The following is a 26,626-nucleotide window of genomic DNA, read 5'->3' as shown; positions in this document are numbered from 1 at the left end:
ATGATGGAAATAATTCACACCAAAATCTTGTCAAGGTATTTTAAAAGCAAAACATTCGTCCTATTTACAATTTTATCAGCCTCTCCAAAATAACGTAATAAATACTGATTATTTGAAGAATCACAATAATAAAAGATCACAATTATTCCGATAAATTGGCTCATTTTCAAAGCAACAGTTTCTAAAAAGTGTAAGATCCATGTTAGAGTGAGTTGCAGAAAAGAGTAGAGATCGATTAATGTTTCTTTCATAACTGATGCTTGTAATCCAGAGCAACTAATGGCTGATATGTAGGGCAGGCCCAATTTAGATGATTTCCCCCAAATTATGTAATCGAAATTAACGACAAACTCAACCCACACATCTTTTTTTTTTACTGCAAACATTTAAGAAAGCTGCGTGTCACATTTTGAACATTATCTCGTTGCAGTAAAGTGTTCAAAAAAGGTTTATGTGTATTTTTTAGACAGTAAATTGTCCAAAACAAAATCAGTCTGTGTTAGAGATTTAAAGCAGAGACGCAAAAAGTGCAGATATGGCCAGAAGAGAGGGCTGATTTAGGATATTGTGTTACAAAGAAGAGGCAGAGTACATTTCCGGCGGTGTTAGAGCAGGAGTGTGGCGAGACCAGAGCAGGACTGGAGCAGGACTTGACCAGGACCGGATCAGGACTGTCACTAGATCAGCCTGTAGCTCTGGGTGTCACCTTGCTGCTACACCTTTGAACTTTGACAGCTGAGCTTTTACACCAGGGCCCCTCTGCTCACTTTTCACTTCATCCTGCAACTGCGGACGAGAAAACGCGACGCTCCTCCTCCCCTCCAGAAAATACATGTTTGTGACGACGATGGAGAAAAAGGATTAGATGCTCTGCCTTTAAGTATAATCTTTAACAGCGCGTTTCTCACAAAAAACTGATTCATAAATATTCTTGTGTGAAGCCTGCGGCGCTCCAGGCTGCTCTCTGTACAGATCAACAGCTTCTGCAGCAGACAGTATATGCATATTTTAGGGATCCAGCTTTTTCAATTCCAATACCAATTTTTATTTCAATATTTTGGCTTTGCAGTAGCGGTGTAACGATATCCAAATCTCTCGGTACGATATTTATTGCGATATTTTGGAGAGGATTAATATAATAAAATTATAGATAGGAAACTTTTTTGCTTTTAAAATACCTTGACAAGATTTTGGTGTGAACTATTACCGTCATAATCCCAAGAATTCAAGTAAAAAACATATTTCTTCATGTTGTCTGCACTGAAATGAATCATGGGATACGTAGTTCCCGATGTTTATAAGCTGTTGCAACTATAAAACAATGCATTTAAGCAAAGAAACCTGTGATTCGATATATTTTGACGGCCCACGATATTATTGTGAGACTTTTGACGATGCGATATCAAGATTTTTCGGTTATTGTTACGTCCCTACTTTGCAGATAACAGATATCACCCAAAAACAGTGCAGAGAGAGACCAAAAAGTAGGATAAAATAAGACAAAACTGATCCAAATGTGTCATGTAATTGTTATTTAGACTGAGATTTAGACAAACTTTATTGATCCACGAGGGAAATTATTTGGACACAGTAGCTCACACATCATAATAAAATATAATAACAAAGAATAAAAAATATAAGCGGTAATAATAAGTCTTAATTCTAAAAAAGTAGCAAAAGGAGCAAGAGACAGGTGTCAAATAAGGCACAATTATATAAATGTATATGTACAAGTCAAAATAAAATTAAAAAATAAGTAATAAAATATAAAATCTTGAGAGTCATAGGAAGACGTACTAGAAGTAACTACAGAAAAACTTTGTATAAATAAAAATTCTAACATTATGAATAGAAGTGTGCAAAAATATCAGTATATCATATCATTTAATGTGATGATACGGTATCGATATCGTGGGCTGCTGTATCGATATATCGCCAAGAGCATTTTTTTGGTACATTTTACTAAATTATTTTATTACAGTGCTACAGTTTTGTTTCTTGTTTAAAGGAAGGAAACTTTATGCAACACATTTGACATTTTCACTGTTTTGATGATTAAAATGGGTATGTTTTATGTTCACTTTGCACATGAAATGGTTTAGCAAAGACTTTTCGTATCACAGCCATGAATTATCCATTATTTTTTACTGTACCATATCGAATTGATTTGAAATATATCGTATCAAACCGAAAGTGCACTGTATCGAGATATGTATCGTATCGGCAACTTCTTATTGATACCGAGCCCTAATTATGAGAGTTTCTGGGCAACTACAACCAGTAAATAAATAGCCTTGTTACATTTATTTATATGTCTAACCAGGATATGGCAGAATCAATATTTGGAAGACAATATCAGCAAATTTTTCAGTATCGGCGCTGAAATCCGATACCAGAGTCACATCAGTGCATCTCCAACATCCATGTGATTTTTGCACTACATAAGCAGTTTATATGCTTATGTATGTTTATATGTTTTTTATATTTCTCTCAAATACCAATGCTGCAAGTTCAATCTTTGTAAAATTACAACTCTAAACACAATTAAAATACTTACTTTGCAGTTTGTTTCGCACATGTCTCTGCACAGCGCTGTCCCACAGAGTCATGCATGTGTAATGGAGGGACGAGCCTCGACAGAGCTCAACTGGATGAAGAGCACACTGACAGTTTGTAATGTTACGGGGTGTTTTGGTAAGCGTTGCCGTGGCACCGTTTGAGGGCGATGCCAAATGATCAGAGGAACATCTTGTCTCAGGTAGTTTGCTTTTGTGCTGAGTCTGGAAAGGTACAAATGGTTTCTCAATCTCATAATTTACAGTTTAACTCCTTTGTTCATTGTTGCTAACTGTAGGCACTACTCTGTCTGAAGTAAGCTTGGGTATCATGAAGAAATTGCCGATATGATACATAGGCCACGATGCAATGTTTTTCGATACACGTGCACTTTCGATCCAATCCGATATATTTCAAATCAATTCGATACAGTTAAGTGAAAAACAAAAGGCAAAATCATGGCTGTGATACTAAAAGTCTTTGTTAAACCACTAAGTTAATATGAAAAACAACTATTTTACTCACACCTGTGAAAATGTACTGCATAAATATGTTTCCTTTCTCCAAGCAAGCAACACAACTGTTAGCCTGATTCATCGGCCGGTTTCACTTCGTGGAAACCTCGCAGCATTAGAATTCATTTGCTTGACAGTAGGCGGGAATTTATTTAATTTAACCAATTGCTGCTGTTTGGTCGTGACATATGTAATGCACCAAATCCCGTAGGAAAAAGGGCAATAACGTCTTTCCCCTTGATAAAATTCACCAAATATTCTCTTTGTTCTGGCTTTAAATCCTCGATCTTGGGAATCGTTGCCAAAACAGAATGTCTGTCTTCATCTACATCCATCTGGACCTCTTTGTTTACTGTTGTGCTGTTCCACAAAAGGCACCCAGACAGGCGCTTGAGTTTGATGTCATGGCTTCACAGCTCTTCGCTGACTGGCCGGTGCACAGTCTATAACTTCCAAGGTTTTTGCAAACCGTCAAGTGTATTCTGATTCCTGACCTAGTCGCTGGAGAGAAATGAAATTGAGTGGAGGCACTAGGTGATGCCAGCCTGGCAACACAACTGTAGCTCTTTCACAAAATAAGTAGAATTATATTATATAAAAAATACTCTTGGCAATATATAAGGAAACAACAGCCCACAATATCGATACTGTATCTTTAAATCTGTAGAGAGAGATTATCAGACCACGTCACTTCGTGTTTGGTCAAAGTTAATATGAAAAACACCAATTTTACTCATGAAAACTGTGAAAATATCAACACAATTGTAGCTTTAACACAAAATGATTCCTTAAAATATGCCTAAAAATACTCTTGGTGATATAAAACGATACAGCAGCCCACAATATTTATACTGTATTTTCAAGTTAAATAATACAATACATCGATATTTCAATATTTTTGCCCATCCCTAGTCTGAAGCTCTGTTACTGAAAGAGATGCATGTAGAATATCCCAGCGTGATGTGATGTGTTCAAAAAGTGGTCAAGTCAAGCTCAAGAAAAGAAGAAAAACGGCTTCTTAAAACACAAAGAAAACCATATAGCAGAGTGCACACCTATAGTCTGTCTGGTGTAGAGTTTAAAAACCGCTCTTCAGACTCCACTGCCTCGCCTGAATGAGTGGAAATATAACACAGTTGTGAATAAATGATGAGCTTCACACCATCAGTCATGGGATGTCCCGTCTGCCACACATGAGCAGTAAAGCCTGGTCCATTTCTCCTCAGGCTCCAGTGAAGCAGAGCGGGCAGGGGCACGGCGCGGGCAGGGGCACTGGGCGACCTGCCATTCAACCAAGCGGTGAATTTGTGAACTCGTCATCATTAAAGCTTTTGGCTCCGCTGCCTCATATGGTGTTAAAATCTTGGCCTTGGCTTTGGCAGACTGTGTAATTGTAAAGCTATTCGGATATACAGTTATAATGAAATGCATTACAGGATTACAGGAAAACAAGCCACCATTATTCTGAGCTACTCAAAACAGGCCGATTTTGGTTATTTTCCTCAAATTATCTAATTGTAAATATACTCCAAACTCACCCACAGTCATTTTTTTTTAACCATAAACCTATAATAAAACAGTGTATTGCATTTAGTACAGTTTTCTCTTCATATTAAGATGTTAAAATAAAGCTTTGTGTGTAATTTTTAGGCAGCAGATCAACCAAAACAAAATATCTCAATAGCCGATACATTAAAAAGTCCAAATGTCGCCATAGGGGTGTGCAAAAATATCAAAATATCAATATATCGTATCGTTTAATGTGATGATACAGTATCGATATCATGGGCTGCTGTATCGAGACATATTTTTAGACACATTTTGCTAAATTATTTTGTGTAAAAGCTACAATTGTGTTGACATTTTTACTGTTTTGATGAGTAAAATCTGTGTTTTTCTTATTAACTTTGCCCAGATGTGAGAATATTTTGGTATATTTTGTTAAATTATATTGTTACAGTGCTACAGTTTTGTTGCTTGTTTAGAGGAAGAAAACTCGTTTATGCAGCACATCTGATATTTTGACTGGTCTGAGAAATAAAAAGTGCAAGTAATTTCAACTTCTACCTTTTAACTTTGCATAAGAAGTGGTTTAACAGACTTAGTATCACAGCCATGATTAAGCCTTTATTTTTTATTGAACCGTGTAGAATCAATTTGAAATATATCGTACTGAATCATATTGAATTGAAAGCTCACTGTATCAAGGTATGCATCATATCGGCAACTTCTGAATGACACCCAGTTTAATACATATAATACTATCAAACCGCCATGTTTTGATTTGTGTTCTGGTTCTGATATTGTCATATTTTAGTTATGGGATTCGGACATCGTAATTGTGTGGTTGTTGGTTGTCCTAAATGGTTTGAGAAATGGGTTTCGGAAGGTTGCGAACTCCATAAATGCAAAAGGGAATCAGATATGTGTGACTGCAAACCACCGTTCAAACTGTTTCCCTTCCCAATGGAATTGAAAAATAGTGAAAAGCGAAGGCGATGGCTCCACATACAAAATGTTCGCTAAAGGTTACCTTTTTTGTCCTTCCTGTGTATCAATCCTGCCCATCGCCTTCGCCTTTCACTATTTTTCAATTCCGTTTGAACAGTTTGAACAGAGGTTTGCAGTCACACACATCTGATTCCCTTTTGCATTTACGGAGTCCGCAAACTTCTGAAGCCCATTTCTCGAGCCGTTTTCCGCTGTCAGGACATCCAACAACCACACAATTACGATGTCCAAATCCCAAAACTAAAACATGACAATATCAGAACCAGAAACAAAAGCGATATGGTTCAAAAGACTTGAAAAGATCAGCTTTGTCAATAGACGCATCCCACTGGGAAAACAAACATGGTGGTTTGATGCTCACTTTGTCGGAGGATCCTTCCCAGCATGCACCGGAAATCAGAAATTGGGGATGCATGTATTGGCAAACTCATTTATAACGTCTATCTCTACTTAAAGAACTATATTAGTCCTGGAATTACTAATCCCTAAAGAACAAAAGGTAAAAGAGTAGCTGTTAACTTGAATACTACCTTCATGACATCAGAAGTTGCAACAGAGCATTATGAGCTTTGAATATTTCGACAGACTAATAACGCAGGATTACTCAAACACGCGTAAACGAAACAAAACACAACTCCGGTCACGTTTCCGATGATGTAACGGCATTATAACACGGCTAAACGCTCACAAGAGTCAATTGTGGATAACGTTAAGAACTTTAATGCTGTCTAAAAGAAATTATAAGCCGCTCATTTGCAGACAAAACGCTGGTGGAAGTGTCCTGCCCTGTGGCCGTGCGTACCAGCTGACCGTGACAGAGTTGGTGAGCAGTGGTGAACAGTGAGCTGACGCCTGCATCTCTGTCATAGCCTATTATCAGAGGAGTGTGTGTGGACAGTGTGTAGAGGCCCCCCACCTGCCCCGCTCTGTGTGTGTGGATGTGCGTAGGACTGAAGTACTGGGGTTGGACGAGGACGAGGGACGAGGGACGAGTGATGAGGGACGAGGTGGTGCTGTGTGCAAAGGGAATACTGGGAATACAGGTCATGTTCCCAAATAGTGTCACACGCAATCCAAAAATCTAACACTATTCATTGATTAACTGTTTGACCTACAAGTTGACTGCTACTGCGAACTATTACTACAAACTGCTTCTACGAACTATTACAATGGACTATTACTACAAACTACTACTATGAACTATTACTACGAACTACTATTATGAACTACTACTGTGAACTATTACTACAAACTATTACAATGAACTATTACTACGAACTACTACTGTGAACTTCTACTACAAACTACTACTGTGAACTACTACTACAAACTACTACTGTGAACTACTACTACAATCTACTACTGTGAACTACTACTGTGAACTACTACTACACACTACTACTGTGAACTACTACTACGAACTACTACTGTGAACTACTACTGTGAACTACTACTGTGAACTACTACTGTGAACTACTACTGTGAACTACTACTACGAACTACTACTACGAACTACTACTCTGAACCACTACTAAGAACTACTACTGCGAACTACTACTACGAACTACTACTGTGAACTACTACCATGAACTACTACTACAAACTACTACTGCAAACTACAACTGCGAACTACTACTACGAGCTACTATTGTGAACTACTACTCTGAACCACTACTATGAACTACGACTGCGAACTACCACTACAAACAGCTACTGTGAACTACTATTATGAACTACTACAATGCACTATTACTGTGAAGTACTACTATGCACTACTACCATTGTGAACTACTATTGCCAAGTACTGCTACTATGAATTGCTCCTATGAACTACTGCTGTGAACTACTACTGTGATGTAGTACTACGAACTACTACTGTGAACTACTACTGTGAACTACTACAACTACGAGCTACTATGAACTACTACTACAGTTGTACAATAAGTCACAGTCGCATTACAAAAGCTGTAATTATTCAGATAATAATTTGTTTCCTACCTTCAGTAGGAAACAGAATCTCATGTAGTTTATTAAAATATTCATGAAAAACCTCTATATGTCACACCCTGAAATGCATGAGCTTCTTGTTTTAGTTTTAAGTTCATATTTCAGTTTTCTCTCAAATTTTAAAGGTCTTATATTACACAAAATTGACTCCTGTGAGCTTTGAGCCGTGTTATAATGTTGTTACCTCCTCAAAAACAGACCTGTAGTTGTGTTTTGTTTCATTTACATGTTTGAGTAAAGCTGCATTATTATTCTGTTTACATTACCCAAATTGTTCTAGTGAATCATTAAAGAGTTTCAAAACACAGTGCAACACTTCTGAATGTTTTTGGTCAGGCTTCAGACTCTGCATTTACCTTTATTAGAATTATTTTATATAGTTTCAGCCCTACAGCAATGACATCACAAGGTGGAATAGAGCATTTTGAACTTAGGAGAGGGAACCAGCTGGAAAGTCCCGCTGGGTGGAAAGTCCCGCTAAAAAAAATTTTTTTTGTCTTTTTTTTTTGTCATATATTGTACACAAGCAAGTTGCAATATATCTCAACACATTTGGTCATACATCCAAAAAAAAAACATGCAAAAATTATGTGGTCTCAACTGTACCGCAACTATTTAAAGATTTTATTGTACATATTTTGATGAAATACATAGCTAAAAACCTTCCTAAAAGTGATTCTCATAGATTTTTGAACAAATGCTATAGATGCTACAGGACATGGGGACCAAGAAAAAATTATTTATAATCCGTTTTCAGAGTAAACTTCTACGAACAAATGAAGATTATACTAATATTACATTATTATGATTATTACAGAAAAAATATGTGCTGCTTCGGGAAGATCGGTAAAATGACATAAACAAGGTCTTGCTACATGCATATTTCATTTTATTATGATACAGAATCCAGATTTTCTAATTCAGTAAATCACAGTGCATGACACGGCCAACTAAATGCAAAGAGAATGGGACATTGGAGTTGGGACTTTCAAGCCGGTATTCTTTGGAGATATAGATAGACTAATAATAAAGGGTTACTTAAACATGTGCGAATGAAACAAAACACAACTCTAGGTCTGTTTGTGACGAGGAAACAACATCAGAAAATAGCGTAATATAGGCCCTTTAATGTCCAGGACCTACTTTTAAAACAAAAATTGAAAAACTAATCACAAAACTTGCTGCATCTGTCGGTGAACGATAACAAAAGCAGAACGACCTATGCTCAAAATTAGAACCAAAGTTACACGACAACTTCTGTACTTTGACACCAACCACAAAATGTCTTTCATTTTCATGTAAGTCACAGCGGTTTGAGAAATGTTTGCGAAGTGTAGAAAACCTAACCAAGTACAGGGGAAGTCTGGTCTATTGTTGGCTATGACTTCCCTCCCAGTCTGCATCAGGTCAATCAGCTGACACTCTTCACTCAGTACAGGATGAAAAAGATCAAGTGCAGCAATTCTCAAAATGAAGTTCGTGTACACAACAGTCTCTGCAGTTTGACTATTTATTTATTTAGAGTAAATCCAGTTCAAGTTTTTGTCTTTGTTTGGGCTAATCATCATGTAGACCTGCTAGGGATGGGACAAGATCTCGAGAGACAAAACTGCTACGAGAAAAATGATCTTGTAAGATTTTTTTTAACCTTTGGCTTGGATTTGAACAGTTTGAGAAGCTGTGGTTCCAAAAAGCAGAACTACAGAGATCACTAAAGTATTACCATACATAAAATAAACAAAAACAGTGAAGCCAGAATTGTGAAATGGACTGCACTACTAAATTTATTTATTACAAATTATTTCAAAATCTCATCTTGTCTCATTTAGGGCTGGTATCATTAAGAAGTTGCCGATACAATACATACCTCGATACTGTGAGCTTTCGATTCTATACGATATATTTCAAATTAATTCTATATGGTTCAATAAAAAATAAAGGCTAAATCATGGCTGTGATACTAAAAGTCTTTATTAAACCACTTCTTGTGCAAAGTTAATATGAAACACAAACATTTTAATCCTCAAAACTGTGAAAATGTCAAATGTGTTGCATAAACAAGTTTCCTTCCACTAAACAAACAACAAAACTGTAGCGTTGTAACAAAATAATTTAGTAAAATATACCAAAAAATACTCACTGCGCTATATCAATACAGCAGCCCACGATATCGATACTGTATCATCAGATTAAACGAAACGATATATCGATATTTTGATATTTTTGCACACTCCTAGTCTAGTTCTTGCTGACCTAATCTCGTGGTGTGTCTTGTCTCGTGAAAATTGAGTCCCGTCCCACCCCTAAAAATGACCTTATCTGTGTTTTAATCTTATTTTTGATAGCCTGGCAAATAGAGACTGATATCTGTCTGTATTTTTAGACTGATATCAGTCTGGTCTCCACGCCCTCTGTTGTGTCTCAAGCCCGTTTTTTTGTTTGTTTTTTTAGTGACGCATGTTAAACAAAGGAGCTCACTCGTCACCTTCCATTTACAAATCTAACTTATCTCAACTCAGATTTAAAGAGTTTAGTGCTTTTTTAATTTTATTTATGTATTTAAAACGAGGACAGAGCACAAAAAACATTAATCTCATGGAGGAAAGATGTTCTGTGCCAGATTTAGCTACAAGATATTTTCCATCTGTAGTCCTTGGGTGGGTAAAAATACCAAAAAAAGCAACTATTTACACTAAACCATGTCTAACAACAACATTTTATCAGTAACAGTGTCTCCTTAAAATAACCACTATCCAATTCATCATTAAACAGAAATCCACCATGTTTTTCATATTTTTTCAGTTTTTTTTTTTTTATATGGATAGACCATGCTTGTCCCTGATTGGCTAATCCACCTGTCAATCATGCCTATTTCAAAACAGGTATCAGAGCTGGGCCCAAGTCATTGTTTTGCAAGTTTCAAGTAAGTCTCAAGTCTTTGACCTCAAGACCGAGTCAAGTCCCAAGTCAAAAACAGGCAAGTCCAAGTCGAGTCTTGAGTCACTGGCCCATAAGTCCAAGTCAAGTCCAAGTCATTTCAGTCTTAAAACCAAAGTACCAAATATACATAGATAGATTTTTGTAATTTACATGACTTTTACGATAAATTCTACTTAAAAAAAAATCATAGTATATTTATATATAAGTATTTATAGAATATGTAAGAATTGTCAAAATTAATTTAGTTATTTTTTTCTTAAATGTCTCAACAAGATCTTAGAGTGAATTATTACAGTCAAAATAGAAAGAATTCAGATTTAAAAGTGCTCCTCAAGTCACAAGTCTCAAGTCTGAGTCAAGTCCCAAGTCATTGACCTTCAAGTCCAAGTCGAGTCCCAAGTCTTAGTCCATTTTATCAAGTCAAGTCTCAAGTCCTAAAAATAGGGACTCAAGTCTGACTAGAGTCTAGGTCACGACTTTTAAATCACTAACTCTGCAGGGAGATTCACCAGTAGGGATGTAACAATATCAAAATCCCTCGATACGATATTTTCACGATATGCATCTCACAGTCCGATTATTGCAATATTTTCTACAGGCTTACAAAGTTGTGAATGTGCTACTTTTTCCTTTTAAAAGACTTTGGTACTGTTATATTATGAAGAATTAAGATTTAAAAGTGCTTCATAAGAGTTATTTCTTCATGCACTGACAACACCAAAGGATCATTGTTGGTGCAGTTCCTTCTGTTTTTTTAGCGATTGCTGCACCCTGGCATGGCATGGCAAGTTTATTTGTACAGCACAATTCATAGACAGTGATTTACAGAATAAGAACAGCATTCAAATCACAAAGAAAGATATTCAAATCACCATAACCATTCATTTAAGCAAAGAGACTTGTAATTCGATATACTGTGATGGTCCACGATATTATTGTGACTTTTGACGATACAATATTATGGTATTTCGGTTATCGCTACATCCTCAGACTCACATCTTTGTAAATTACTGAAGAAGTGTGTATTCTGGATCCAAAGCAACATTTCTGACCATGTTTAGGCCCAGTTTAGGCTTGATGGTCTGGGTTTAGAGCTCATGGTTCTTGGAAAGTCAAATATTATCTTAGGAGGTACTTGGTGTGAAAGGTTTGAGAGGCAGTGATGTATGATTCATAAACTATATTTGAGATTTCCAAAAACAGGTCTTGCCTCACGTCATACCTCCGCCAAGGCTTTGACCCAATCTCACAATCAGCCCAGGGCTACACCCAGTCCAGTGACATTTCTTAGCTCAACGAGGATCAAAAATACATTAAAACAAACCGTGACAGTTAACGTGGAGGCAAGTTTCAACAGTTCCCACCGTCAGACATCATTAGCTTTAGGACATTTCAGGAACATTTTATATTAAGTGGATTAAGAAAGGGATTCCCAAAGTTTTCCGACTAGGGCACCCAAATTAGGCATGCAGCAGACTCGGGATGTTACTGTTTTATTTGACCTACTTTTACTAAGATACTGGGTTTAAATAAAAAATTAAATATGCTTTATATTATTTTTTGCTCATTTATAAATAGAAATCGTCTTGTGACCCCCAGCTCATGCTTCGTGACCCCACTTTGGGAACCGCTCATGGATCTATAATAAGAACTGGATAGATATTACCCCTCTGCCCCTGGGTGAGATCGACTAGTGGTCAGTCCAGGTACTGCAGCTCCCAGCAGCTTGGGCACAGACAGAATTCTTCCATTAAACACAATGCATTTTTGGGGAATTTAAACTCCCCGTGTTCGGCTGACGGGGCGTCCACAACTGTCACAAAGGTCAGATTTTGTAGGACTGATTCTGTATTTTGCAACATGAACTATACTTTTAATTATTTTTATTTTTTTTACATCAACGTGTCTAGAAGTTACCTTTGTAAACTTTAGCCTTGCCCCACTCTGAGCTCTTGGTATCTTTATTCTAGCAGCTATCTGACTGGTCATAACTGATCACATGTGGGGAAAGGAGTTGCCGATACGATACATATAACAAATCAATTCAATACGGTTCAATAAAAAATAAAGGCTAAATCGTGGCTGTGATACAAAAAGTCTTTGTTAAACCACTTCTTGTGCAATGTTAATATGAAACACACCCATTTTAATCATGAAAACAGTGAATATGTCAAATGTGTTCCCTAAATGAGTTTCCTTCCTCTAAACAAGAAACAAAACTGTAGCACTGTAACAAAAATAATTGAGTAAAATTCACCAACAAATACTTTTGGCACATTGATACTCATCACATTAAAACAATAGGAGTAAGGGTGTGCAAAAATACTTAAATATCGATATATCATATTGTTTAATGTGAGGATACAGTATCGATATCTTGGGCTGCTGTATCGATATATCGCCAAGAGTATTTTTTGGTATATTTTGCTAAATTATTTTGTTACAACCACAGTTTTGTTGCTTGTTTAGCGGAAGGAATATGCGACACATTTGACATTTTCACTGTTTTGAATGATTAAAATGTTTGTGTTTCATATTAACTTTGCACAAGAAGTGGTTTAACAAAGACTTTTAGAATCACAGCCATGATTTAGCCTTTATTTTTATTGAATCGTATCGAATCGAGTTGAAATATATCATATCGAATCATAAGCTCACTGTATCGAGGTATGTATCGTATCAGTAACTTCTGAATGATATCCAGGCCTAAATAGGATATATCAATCAATATTTCGAATATTTTTGCACACCCCTAATCGCATGGTACACTTTTCTGATGTTAAGGGGGTGGGAGGTGCTGGCCCATATTGCAGAAGAAAAATTTTAGGGGGGATTTTGCGCTAATGAGCTCAAGTCAATAACAACAACAACAACAACAACACAACGGTGTCTTCGCCTCATCTCCCAGAGCTTATTAAACTTCCATGGAACCACTGCATTAGCCTAAATAGACTGACATTACTGGCATTACTCTGCATTGTATCACTGTAAAGCATTAAGAGACAGGTACATTACGATCAGGTAAAGTGCCTACAGTCTGTACCTCTCAGCTCCTGTAGTTTCCCTTTTGCTCTCCACCCAGCACCAACCAATCCATCAAAAGCAAAGGGATTAAACATCTGTCAAAGCGTGGCCATATCGCCCAGCAGGAAAAGACACAACTCCGCCATGATTTAGCTTCCTGTCCAACAGCCGAGACAAATGAGGGCGCTGGCTCCATAATAATGCACAGACTTAGATTTAAACAATATAAGAACATTTATAATAACAATATCAGCAAAAATACACCCCAATGGCCTTTCCTTGTGCAAAGACTAAACACAAGCTTCGTGGCAACTGTGTGTTTTCTGTTGTTGTCTCTACCTGTTTTTATATCGCTCATAAAAATGCAGCTTTAACTTAACCTAAAGGTGCACTGCGCAACTTTTTCAGTGGAGTTTCTGCTACCTGCTTGCCTCCATGGAGATGTTATTGCTTTCCCTGGAATTTTCCATGGCTCCTGTCTAGGATTTATTCATTACGGGTGTTTCTGTTACTCAAAAATACAATAATTCCTTTTATGAATGGGGCGACTCTTCACAGATCTGAGCTGTAATGAAGCGTAGTGCTGTAACCTGCTCGTCTCCCTCGTGATTGATAGGTTTAATCTGTACTGTGGAACATTCTTAGCCTGATTCATCAGCTGGTTTTACTTCGTTTCATTTCGTTGAAACCATCTGACCTTGTAGCCTTAGGTTTCGTTCACCCAACGGTAGGCAGGTACTTTTTTTCATTTATCAATCTTTTTTTCAATCGCTGCTATTTGGTCGTGACGTATGTAATGCGCCGCTAACAGGGTAAACTGGTATATTAAGCTTTTCCAAAATCCCGTAGGAAGAAGGGCAATAATGTCTTTTCCCTTGATAAAATTCACCAAACATTCTCTTTGTTCCGGCTTTAAATCCTCGATCTCAGGAATCGTTGACAACACTGAATTTATCACTCTTCACTGATTGGTTGGTGCCTGAACTTGCACTACCAGGGTTTTCGCGAACCGTCTACTGTATTTTGATTCCTGATCTAGTCGCTGGAGAGAAATTAAATTGAGTGGAGGCACTAGGTGGCGCCAACCTGGCCAGAACATTCTAGGAAAAGCAATAACATTTCCATTAGGGGTGTAAAAAAACATCGATTCAGTGACATATCGCGATACTTCATTGCGCGGTTCTTATATCGATTTTTTTAAAGTCATGGTTTTCATGAAAAAGTCACAAGTTCAATTTACTGTTCTCACAATTTAAAAATTAAATAAACTGTATTTCATTCAATTTTGTGTACTCAACCAAAATATTATACATAGTTATTGATAAGTCACAATATATCATCATTTGTTTTAGTATCAGGATATATCGGGATATACTGAATCATGACAGGCATATCGTGATGTGTATCGTATTATTACCAGATTCATAGGAATACCGGCTCGAACGTCCCCCTGGCTTGAAAGTCCCAGCTTGAACATCCCAATTTTCGGCGGTAACATCCCCCTCCTCATCATTAAATATATAATTCTGAATAATAATAATAAAAGAAAAAGTGATAATAATATTTCCTCACAGGATTTTAACAGATGAGATGTAGATTTCTTGTTGTTAATTAACTTGAGTAACTTGTGTCTTATTGTTTTCTACATTTTTATTGTCACATTGTCTTTGTGAATTCTGTTTCTGTACGACACTTTGGCCACCTGTATTTTAGTTTTTTAAATAATTTATAAATAAAGTTATGGTAAAACACAGTATGAAACAGAATGGGACAATGTTTGGCAGAATGACAGGCAGTCAAAAACGTTTGCCTGTTTGCAACTCTGAAATGGAACCAAAATTTTGTAAAGAAAGAAAAAAAAAGCGGCACATCAAACGAAGGAGAGGTGTCAAACTTGATCATGTCAAAGAAAGCAGTTTGGAAGTGTGTAAAAATAGAGACAATGGTGAGCTGAACAGATGCCATTATGATTACTTGGTTGCTTGCAAAAAGATAATTATTTATTATACGTCTTAATACAGAGGCAACTTAATAGGGATTATATTGCAACTTCTCACGCAAATACCTGACATCATAACAAATTTTGAAGCACAATGTATTGCTTTAGAGAGACATAACACAATAAAAAACATAATATCGAAGCAGCTTTATGCCTCTGATATAACAATAAAGCAGGATAATCCCAATAAAACCATTTTAAATAGGAACAAGGAACAAAATTAGCCATAGAAGTGACTTATTCGACTCTCCACAGCTTAAATCTTATCAAAAATCTCCCAAATTTTACAACAAAATGCACACATGATGCAAACTGAGCCCCAAAATACATTGTTTCAACTTAAAAACTACCACTGTGTGACATCGCAAGGTGGAGCAGAGCATTTTGAGCTTTGGAGATGTAGACAAACTAATAATAAATGGTTACTCAAAGGTGTGGATGAAACAAAATACAATTTCAAGTACGTTTTTGTGGAGGTAACAACATTATAACATGGCTTAAAGCTCACAGGAGTCAATTTTGCGTAATATAGAAAATCCATCCTAATTATTTGTCTGCGTCTTGCTGTTGGTTATTCTGCAGTTTATCACAAACCCTCCTCCATGCAGGTATCTCTCCACTTCTCTCTCTCTAATCAACTGTCCAGGCCATTTACATCGATCACAAACATGCATCCGCCCAGTCAGATCTGCTCAAATTTCCCCCAGCCTCTCTCATTTCATTCGTCAAACTCCCGTCTTTATGTGACCAGTTCTCCCCCAAACCAGCTCCTTTTTCCACACCACTTGACATTTCGACCCAGGCTACGGAGACTTCAGCTGGGTCTATATGTTTGCAGTGATTACACGCTTGGTTAACTCATTCACAAGCCAAACTCTATCTGTGACGCATGCCGGACACTCGCCCATGGTAATCCGTCTTCATTTTCAGGGAAAGCAGTTTGTTCCATAAAGGGGCCATATTACCCTATTTTCTGATCTGTTATAATGTTGTTTTCTTATCACAAAGATTGCGTTTTGTTTTGTTTTACCCACACATGTTTGATTCACCGTGCATTATTAGTCTGTCTACATCTCCAAACATGTGTGAATAAAACAAAACACAACTCCAGATATGTTTTTTCATGAGGTAATAACATTGTAACATGGCTTAAAGTTCACAAATTTGCATAGTATAGGACCTTTAAAACTGGTTAAAAAAAAAACTTCCGGACTCTAACCTTTCTAACTGGCAGCTGTGTCTGTTACATTAATGGACAAACTAGTTCAAGACTCAATGAGCTTCTTGTTTAAGCAAGATAATCAAGAGGAACTAGAGTACAGCTAGGGTTCATGTCTTTAAAAAATGTTAGACAAATGCTGAGAACATTACTCAGCAGATAAGGAAGTGGAAGCAATGAAAAATAACAAAAAATGTCTTCATGCTTTTGGGTTCACATTAAAATGAAAGATACAGGGCTAAATTTGCAATATATATCATATCAAACAAGATCCGTAACAAAAAGACTTTTAAACAACATCAGTTCATACTGGTAAATTGCTGAGTTATACTTTTAACTGACTAGAGTATTATGGTTTAATCCACTAAGCTGAAAAAAGGAGTTATTATTCTGATATTAAGAGTATTGTGGACATAAATTCTCAATGCATTTTGTTATTCTGCACAATAAAAAAACAGCTATTTGTTATTTGCATGTATGGGATTTCATATTGTGGACCCTGCATCAGGATATATGAAATCTTGGCAAAACTGAGCCCCATTTACAGAAACAAAAAAAGTGGAAGCAACCAAAGGACCACCAGAACCCTTTCATTTGACCATTTTGTATTGATTGAGTTACATCTGCGGCTGGTGGGGTCCAACTGATTATCTCAGGCCCAGACAGTGTTACTGCAGATACACCCCTGACAGGAGCCTCCTCCCTCTGCATCTCAGCTCAAACTTCTGTGATGGACACGGCAGGAGACCTGATAACAGCACTGACCCAAACACCAGTCTAAGTCCAGCATGATCCAAGTGTTTTCACTCATTACACAGATACAGGCTTTGTGCTGCTATAGATGTGTACATGTGTTTGCAGGAAACCACACTAAAGAAGGGCTGGTAAACTAAAACAGGCCTTTAGGAAGTAAGTTTATTTCTTAGAGTAAAGTTGCATCAGTGATACCACTATGACCTCAGCCTCACACCAGACATGTGGCAGCCTTTAAATGAAAGCTTATGGGAGGAAACAAGTGAGGAAACAGCAAGTGCCAAATCCAGTACAACTCAATAAACCAAGCAGTCTGAAAATTATTATTATTATAAAAATAAACTTCATGGAGCATGTAATCCAAATGCTTCATGTTAGAATGAGAGCTAACGCTGGTTTTGGAATAGCGGCAAGTGAAGGTGCACCTTGCACAGGAAATAAACTAAACTCCAGTAGAGCCGCGTTAGCACACTGGGCTGCTAATGTTAGCCCATTTGCTGTGATAATCATTCCTATAAATAAGGTCCTCGTTCAGCGAAATGGCCTTTACAAAGATCCTCTCGTGGCCATATGTGGCCGCTGCCAAAACTGTCCAGCGAGCCGAGCAAAACAGACGAGCCTAAAAAGAGGCTGGCCCCGGGAACATTCGGCTGCGTTACGGCTCCAGGGATGAAACAGAGACACTGTGGGTCTATGGGCTACAGGGTTAGCCCCGTGCGGCTAGGCTAAGCTAAGCACCATGCTACCCGCGGAAAGCTTCATAAATATGTTCAAGAGTGAAATTGACAACGATCAGCACGACAGTGTCACAGTTACACGCAGGTGGTGGCGCTGATAAAGATTGAGCCTGTGCTGTGCACGGAGCTTTAAAACAGTGCGTAATGGACATGTCATTGGAGAGTTGTTGTGAGCTAACAGAGCTCAGGAGAAGCTGTCGGTACTCACCCCATCAGCCAATCCATGGTGTTGTGATGAGTTAGCGGAGCTAACGCTAGCTGGCAGGGAATAAATCCACCAGGAGCTGGAGGAGACCCTCTGGTTTATCCGGCACCAGCCTCGCGGTCCTGGCTGCCTGCCCCGGAGTCCCGTTCCTCTCCCCGGGCCGTTTCCGTCCCTCCGCCGGGGTCCTGGCCGGGTCACTACCAGTGGCACTTAAACTTTGCACGGATGCCCTTGTTTTGATCCCCTGTTAGCTCGGAACATGAAGTGTCAGTAATACATACAGTTCAGTGGAGTGTGTGGACGCGGGAGCAGAGCATTCAGTGTGTTTGAAGCCCAGAGACACGCGGAGGAGAGCGGGACAGGCGCGCACAGACAGTCCAGTGTGGAGCGAGGCGCCGAGGAGCTCTGTACTCCTGAGGTGCCGCGGTTCAGTTTGGTCACCTCTGTCATGTAGCTTTGTATAGCCTCTGTGCTAACTGTCAGCCTAAACCCCACCACAGCTTCTCCTCTCTGAGCGAAATCCAAATCAGAGTCCGGAAGTAAACACAGACCCGACCCACCGTCCCCTCTGTGCGTAAAATTGCGTGACACGCAGCGCGCAGCTCAGGCTTTGCAGTGGGAGATGTAGTTATTTGCGGTCGAAAATGTTAATGGTGATGTTATTGCAATTTAATCTGCATTTTATAGGTACAATAGAACAGATCGCATAATAAATCACAACGAATACATTCTAGAAATCAAAGTGGCACCTCCATTCAACCAGAACTCTCTATAGAAGCACAGGGGTTGTAGTCTGTACGTGCAAAATGAAAAGTGCTGTGGATAATCTGCTTTGTGCCACTGTCTGTGCGCAGCTCGGTAGTCTTGTTGGCAGCGATGGCAGAAGAAGCCCCGGATCGCTGGATTTATGACTCAGGGCAGCACCTTACTCAGCGAAGTTCATAGTGCCCAGACACAATACAGTTGGTTTTATTGGAGTTTATAGTCTACAGTCTGTCTCAAGCCATTTCTCTGTTCTGTCAGACTGTATTGGCCACGGGATCCCTGGGGCTGTAGATGTTCTTTTTTTCTTACGTGCAATTGGTAGGGAGTATAAAGTGTGTATTATTATTATTATTATTATTATTATTATTATTATTATTATTATTATAGCGCTGTATTGTTTCTTTTTAATTAGAAAATGGTAAGTGGAGCATTAGAGGTATTTGCATATGAAATAGGCAGATTAGATGATCAGTGTTTTGTCTTTTTGCGCACGCTTTTATACGCATAGTGACCTCTGCACATCATCATCATTCCCCTTAAACCCGTCACCTCTGGCGGTCTGCTCCTCCACTCTCGAGTCTTCTATAAATAACGGTGGCATTGACGCGACATGGGGCCAAGGAAAATTGGGAGCCCTGTTAACAGCAGGCAAAGCTGTGTGATTGGTTCAGTAACACCTCTGCGCACTGCTGATCACCAATCAGATGAACAAGAGGCGGGGCTAGTGATAAAATCGTCCAACAAAGAGTGACACCAGTAAACACCACACCGGGGCGCTGTGGGATCTCAATAAACTAGAAGCACCTGTGTCAGACATCTCCAGAAGGTCAGTTCTCACATTAAATAACCATGGATGAAAACAATCGATTAACATGTTTTCTAGTTTTAACCATCTATCGTTGAAATATAGACTACATGATCAAAATCTGGATTGACAAAAAAAGTAAAAAAAAAGATCAGTTAAAAGAACAATTAAACACTGTCTCTTTGTTAGACAGTTTAACCCAGGGGTGTCAAACTCAAATTCACAGAGGCCAAAATTAAAAACTGGGACCAAGTCATGGGTCAAACTAAATATTTATTGAAAATTTTCAACAACATCTGCATGTTTTCTCTTCTTTCGAGATATGTAATGTTAAACCTTTTCTTATTAAAATAAATGTTTAATAATAGTTTTGCTTAAACAGAACAGGCATAATATAAAATAATAACAAAATTTTAAATAAATGATGTCTTTATAGTCTATTTGTAGTCGGCGGGTCACCTCTAATACATATTTGATATGATCTCGCTGGACAAATATAATTATATCATGGGCCAAATTTGGCCCCCAGGCCTGAGTTTGACATGTCTGGTTTAACCCAAGAATTTTAGAAGTCAGTTCCCTTTAAACGTTCCCTCTTAAAGGTAAACAATGGTTATGTCGATTATATTTCTATAGATTATTTAATAATAACAATAATGCAATAGCGCTTTTTCTGGACACTCAAAGATGCTTTACAGAGCATTATTCGTTCACTCCACACTTGGTGGTGGTAAACTTCTATTGTAGCCACGGCTGCCCTGGGCCAGACTGACAGAAGCAAGGCTGCCAATCTGCACCATCGGCCATATTTATTTCACTCAATTTTAAATCCTGTGAGTAGATAATTTGACATAATTGAGAAAATATAAAATAATATAAGTGATAACACAATTATATGTCACTTATATTATTTTATTTTATTTTCTTCTCACAGGAAAGTAGAGTGAAATATAATCAACATAACCTTTGTTTACCCTTTTTACCATGCAAAACATTACAGGGAACATATTACACTATTTTTTGATCTATGTTATAATGTTTCCTGATCACAAACATGTCTGGAGTTTTATTTTGTTGCGATCACAAGTTCAAGGCACAAACCCTGCATATTTAGGCTGAGTTCTTCTCTCAGTTGACCTTGTGATGTCATGTGGTAATACTGGAAGAGCCACACTATGTTTTTAAACTCCAAACACCTTCACTTGAATCATTTGGATGATTTCAGCTCTGGAGTTTCCAATCTCCGCTGAACAAAAGGTGACATAACAAGGTGGAGCAGAGCATTTTGAGGTCTGGAGACATAGTAATAATGCAGTACTCAAGCATGTGTGAATGAAACAAAACAAAACACAACTCTATGTAAGTTTTTGATGAAGGAAAAACTTTATAACATGACTTAAATACTTTACAGAGCCAGAAGATTTTTGTAGCCTTTTTAAACACATCATAAATATCAGACTTGTGCTTTCTGACAAGTTCTGCTTCAGTTTTTATTATAAAGGTTACACGGACAACTGCCCTAAAAGCTTTCAGCAGTGTTTTTCCATATTCAGCAGTAACTCTCTTCAGACCATAACTTGTGCGCATGACCTCACAGGAGTCCGGTAAACATTCATGAAGAGCAGCTCATCTTCTGTCATCGTCTGTGTTGTTGTGGACGGGCTGGTGCCAGTGATGAGCGTTGGGGGAAAACCAAGCGGGACTCTGGTCAGGTGATCGTCTGAGTTAGCCAAGGTCACTTCCTGAAATCCATCCGTCCATCAATACAGCAGGGGGGTCAATACCATCTCATTCCACTGCAGAGTCCCAGAGATCCCACAATGCACTGCAGTAAGTATGGCTGTCTGTGAGCAATCAAGCAAAGGCTAAAAACAACATGGAACTCAATACAGGCTTCTATTAAAGGGTCCATATTACACTAAATTGACTCTTCTGAGGATTGAGTTATGTTATAATGCTGTTACCTCCCCAAACACAGTCTCTGTACCATTCGCTCTTTTGAATTTCAATTAAGAATGAAAAACAATAAAATGGGAAAACAGTTTGTTATTTAAATATTCTGTTATAGTGTCAAACAAAAAAACAGATTTTGACCTCTATTTCCAATATTTAAATTAAAGTTTATTTCAAATAATCCCCGCTAACCCTTAGTCAAGCTGGCGCCACCTAGTGCCTCTGCTCAATTTCATTTCTCTCCAGCGACTAGGTCAGGAATCAGAATACACTAGACGATTTGCAAGAACCCCGGAAGTTGTAGACCGCGCACCGACCGGTCAGTGAAGAGCTGTGAAGCCATGACGTTAAACTCAAGCAACTGTCTGGGTCCCTTTTGTGGAACAGCACAACAGTAAACAAAGCGGTCGAGATGGACGTAGCCGAAGACATACATTCTGTGTTGGCAATGATTCCCGAGATCGAGGATTTAAAACTGGAACAAAGAGAATGTTTTGGTGAGTTTTATCCAGGGGAAAGACGTTATTGCCCTTCTTCTTACGGGATTTGGCACATTACATACATCACAACCAAATAGCAGCGATTGGTTACATAAAAAAGTACCCGCCTACTGTCGAGCGAATGAATCCTGATGCTGCGAGGTCAAACAGTTTCCACAAAGTGAAACCAACTGATGAAACAGGCTACCTAACACTAACCCTACCCTAAAAAAAAAAAAAAACTGTCTCTGTTGCTGTTTTAATTTAGATATTTTATTCTCTTCTAACTTCCAGGGCAAATAAACCAGGTAAAATAATATATCAAAATTGAAATATGCAATTTTATGATTGGTGTTATTTGAAATAAACTTTCAATGAAATATTAGAAATAGAGGTCAAAATCAGTTTTTTTGTTTGACACTGAAACAAAATAATGAAATAACAAACTGTTTTCCCATTTTATTGATTGAAATTCAAAAGAACAAATGGTACATGGACCAAACACATACCTGGACTTGTTTTGATTCATTCACACATGTTTGAGTAATCCTTTATTATTAGTCTTGTCTATAGGGCTGGGTATCATTAAGGAGTTGCCGATACGATACATACCTCGATACACAGGCCACGATACGATACATACCTCGATACAGTGCACTTTCGATTCTATATGATATATTTCAAAACGATTCGATACTGTTCAATAAAAAATAAAGGCTACATCATGGCTGTGATACTAAAAGTCTTTGTTAAACCATGTCTTGTGCAAAGTTCATATGAAACACAAACATTTTAATCATAAAAACAGTGAAAATGTCAAATGTGTCGCATAAATGAGTTTCCTTTCACTCCACAAGCAACAAAACTGTAGCTCTGTAACAAAATAATTTAGTAAAACACACGTGAAAATACTCTTGGTGAAATATCGATACAGTAGCCCACGATATCGATACTGTATCATCACATTAAACGATACGATATATCGATATTCAGATATTTTTGCACACCCCTACTTGTCTACATCTACGAAGCTCAAAATGCTCTGTTCCACCTTGTGATGTCATGAAGCAGCAGTTTTCAAGTTAACAGCTACTGTACTTTTTTACCTTTAATTCAGTAGAGATTGGCAATTCTAGGGCTGAAATTACCCAAGTGATTCTCGTGAAGGTGCATGGAGTTTAAAAACACAATGGAGCACTTCCTGTATTACCACATGACATCACAAGGTGGAACTATGATCTATAAACACAAGGAAATCCAGGCACTCTAAAGAAGTAACACTATAGTTAAAAGGCCTTTTATTTAAATGGTCAAAGCCAACATGTTTCACCCATGACTGGTTTTCATCAGGGCTTAGTTAGAACTGGCTATGATCTGTGTTTAAATGTTGTTTCCTGTTCACAAACATATCCAGAGTTGTGTTTTGTTTCATTCACACATGTTTGACACACAAATCTTGCAAATTTAGGCCAAGTTCTTCCCTCAAACAGAAAACACCTTGTGATGTCATGTGGTAATACAGGGAGTGTCTTACAAGTCTCTTTGCTTAAATTAAGAGTTATGGTGCAGCAATAGGTAAAAAAAAAGACAGAGGGAACTACATAGACCATGATCCTTTGCTCCATTTCAGTGAAGATTACATGAAGAAATAACAGTTCTAAACACTTTTAAGTCTTAGTTCTTTGGATTAAGTCTTGTCAAGGCATTTTAAGAGGAGAAAGTAACATATTAACAGTTTTAGCTGTTTACCATCCTCAAAATATCATACTGTGAGATGTATATCATGAAAATATCGTACAGAGAGTTTTGGATATTGTTACATCCCTAGTAGACAGACTAATAATAAAGTGTTAGTCAGACGTGTGAATGAAATAAAACACAACTCTAGGTATTTTTTGAGGCATTATAACATGACTTAATAAGAAGAGGATTTCATTTGGAAGTTGAGCTGATAGGAACGATTGAAATGAAGATTCTGATGACTGAGTAGTTGCAGATGCGCAAAACATTACAGCATTGAATAGTGTTGCCAGAGTAGCGCTGATACTTTCATACCAAACATTTTATGGAGTTAAAGAACACTCCGTTTGCAAAAAACACCAAAACAACATGAGCGCATAACTCTGGATCTACCCTGTTGAAACCAGAGCAGGTAACTTTTACTCAGTTACATTTAATCGAGTAACTTCAGATATTTACTCTTACAATTACTCTTATTTGAGCTTTAAAATGTTATAATGTTGTTACTTCATTCAAAACATACTTGGAGTTTTGTTTTGTTACATCTACAAAACTCAAAATGCTCTGGTTTCGCTTGTGATGTCATGAAGCAGTTTTCTTTCTTTCTTTTTTTTTTTTTTTTTTACTTTTTATTTGTGCTTTTCCAAAATTTTAACAACTGTATATAAAAGAACAAACCATCTGTGGGGTTCTACCAAAAAGAGAAAAAGAAAATACCTTAATGAAGCAGTTTTCAAGTTAACATCTTTCTTTGTGGTGGACGATTCGCTATCTGCTTGTTTTCATGAAGATGTTCCGCAATATGGCATTAAACGTATGCATTTCCATAAAGAGAAATGCGTGAAACCACCAGGCCAAGTTACAGATACAAGTCAGATCTGTGGAGAGGGAGCGCACTCACAGGAGAGATGCGTGTATTTCAAAGTATTTCTGAGTTATAAAAATAGCAACACCTGACATCCATAGATTTTATAGATGTTAATGCCGTACTGTGGAACATTCTGGGCAAAGCTGTAACATCTTCATGAGACAAATAAGTGTCAGGGCCCGGTAGTCTTACTCGAGTACAGTTTTTGGCGACCCTTCCCACCTCTGATTGCAGCCAGGCGCGGTATTGGCTGAGGCATGACTGAGATGATTTATTCATAGCTGGCAACAGTAACTCAGAAAGCCATTAGGAGGCATTAAAATGGAGACACCTCACATTACTCCAGCATGAATAATACATACTCTGTAGATGCACTGAAGGGTGTGAGTCTGTGGCACATGTGACCTGCACAACGAGTCGGGTTACAAAAGTTTATGAAAAACAAAAACATGTTTGCAAAATCCATTTATTGCATATTGGGACTGTTTTATGGTCCTGTATTACGCAAAACTGACTCTTGTGAGCTTTAAGACATGATATAATGTTGTTATGTCTTCAAAAACATACTTAGAGTTGTGTTTTGTTTCATTCACACATTTTGAGTTTGATTTATATTTTATTTATTATTAGTCTGTTTACATCTCCAAAGCTCAAAATGCTCTGTTCCATGTTGTGATGTCATGTAGTGGTAGTTTTTACAGCTCTTTTTATCTTTAGTTCAGTATAGATTGGCAATTCCAGAGCGAAAATCATCCAAATTGATTCTAGTGAAGGTGTAGGGAGTTTAAAAACACAGTGGAGCACTTCTTGTATTACCACATGACATCACAAGGTGGAGCAAAGTGTTTTCAGGAGCCTAAATATGCAGAATTTTCATGTGTTAAACATGTGTGAAAGAAACAAAACACGACTCTATAATTATAATAATTTTGATGAGGAAACAACATTATAACATGAATCAGAAGATAGCGCAGGCCCTTTAATCACTTATAATAAAAGTAAAATAATTTAATAAAGCTTTACAAACCAAAATCTGCATTATTATAGCTGTAGATGCAAAGTGAGTACTATCTGTGCTTTTTAGGTTGTAAAATTATGTGATAATGTTGTACTGAAATAGATGGTAAGGACAGTTTTTCATTTTGTTAAAAGTGCATTGTGTAACTTCTCTGATGAAGGATCCTCCATCTGCACTTTTTACATTTATTATTTATTTATATGCATGGGAGAGTGCGAAACACAAACACAATTTATAAAGAATTGACAATAGACCTTTGAACTTGAACTTGAACTTGAAAAATCTGCCTGTCTTGCTTTGCCTGGGATGTTCCACACTATGGCATTAAACAAATATATCGTGAATTTACTCATTTACTGGTGTTTTTATTTCTCAAGACTTCCACAAAGACTTGCTTTCTGACTGTCAAGGAGCCCACAAACAACAAACTGTAGTGCTGTAACAAAATAATTTAGTAAAATATACCAAAAAATACTCTCACGATATCGATACTGTATCACCACATTAAAAGATAAGATATATCGATATTTTG

At 37.6% G+C, this 26,626-nt stretch overlaps 1 protein-coding gene across 1 annotated transcript in view; it reads right to left on the bottom strand.

Annotated features, from left to right (window-relative positions):
- The window catches only part of mob2a (MOB kinase activator 2a), a 145,088-nt gene extending 126,077 nt beyond the window's left edge, over positions 1–19,011 (bottom strand). The window contains exon 1 of the mRNA XM_055155806.1: positions 18,470–19,011. Coding sequence (XP_055011781.1) covers positions 18,470–18,486 — 17 coding nt within the window. The 5' untranslated portion in view covers positions 18,487–19,011. The remainder of the gene's footprint in view (positions 1–18,469) is intronic.
- Between the last annotated feature and the right edge of the window lie 7,615 nt (positions 19,012–26,626).

This window comes from Boleophthalmus pectinirostris, unplaced genomic scaffold (genome assembly GCF_026225935.1).
Source record: "Boleophthalmus pectinirostris isolate CB_2022bp ecotype Guang Dong unplaced genomic scaffold, ASM2622593v1 HiC_scaffold_2, whole genome shotgun sequence".
NCBI lineage: Eukaryota > Metazoa > Chordata > Actinopteri > Gobiiformes > Gobiidae > Boleophthalmus > Boleophthalmus pectinirostris.
This window is presented reverse-complemented; position numbering and strand designations above follow the sequence as displayed.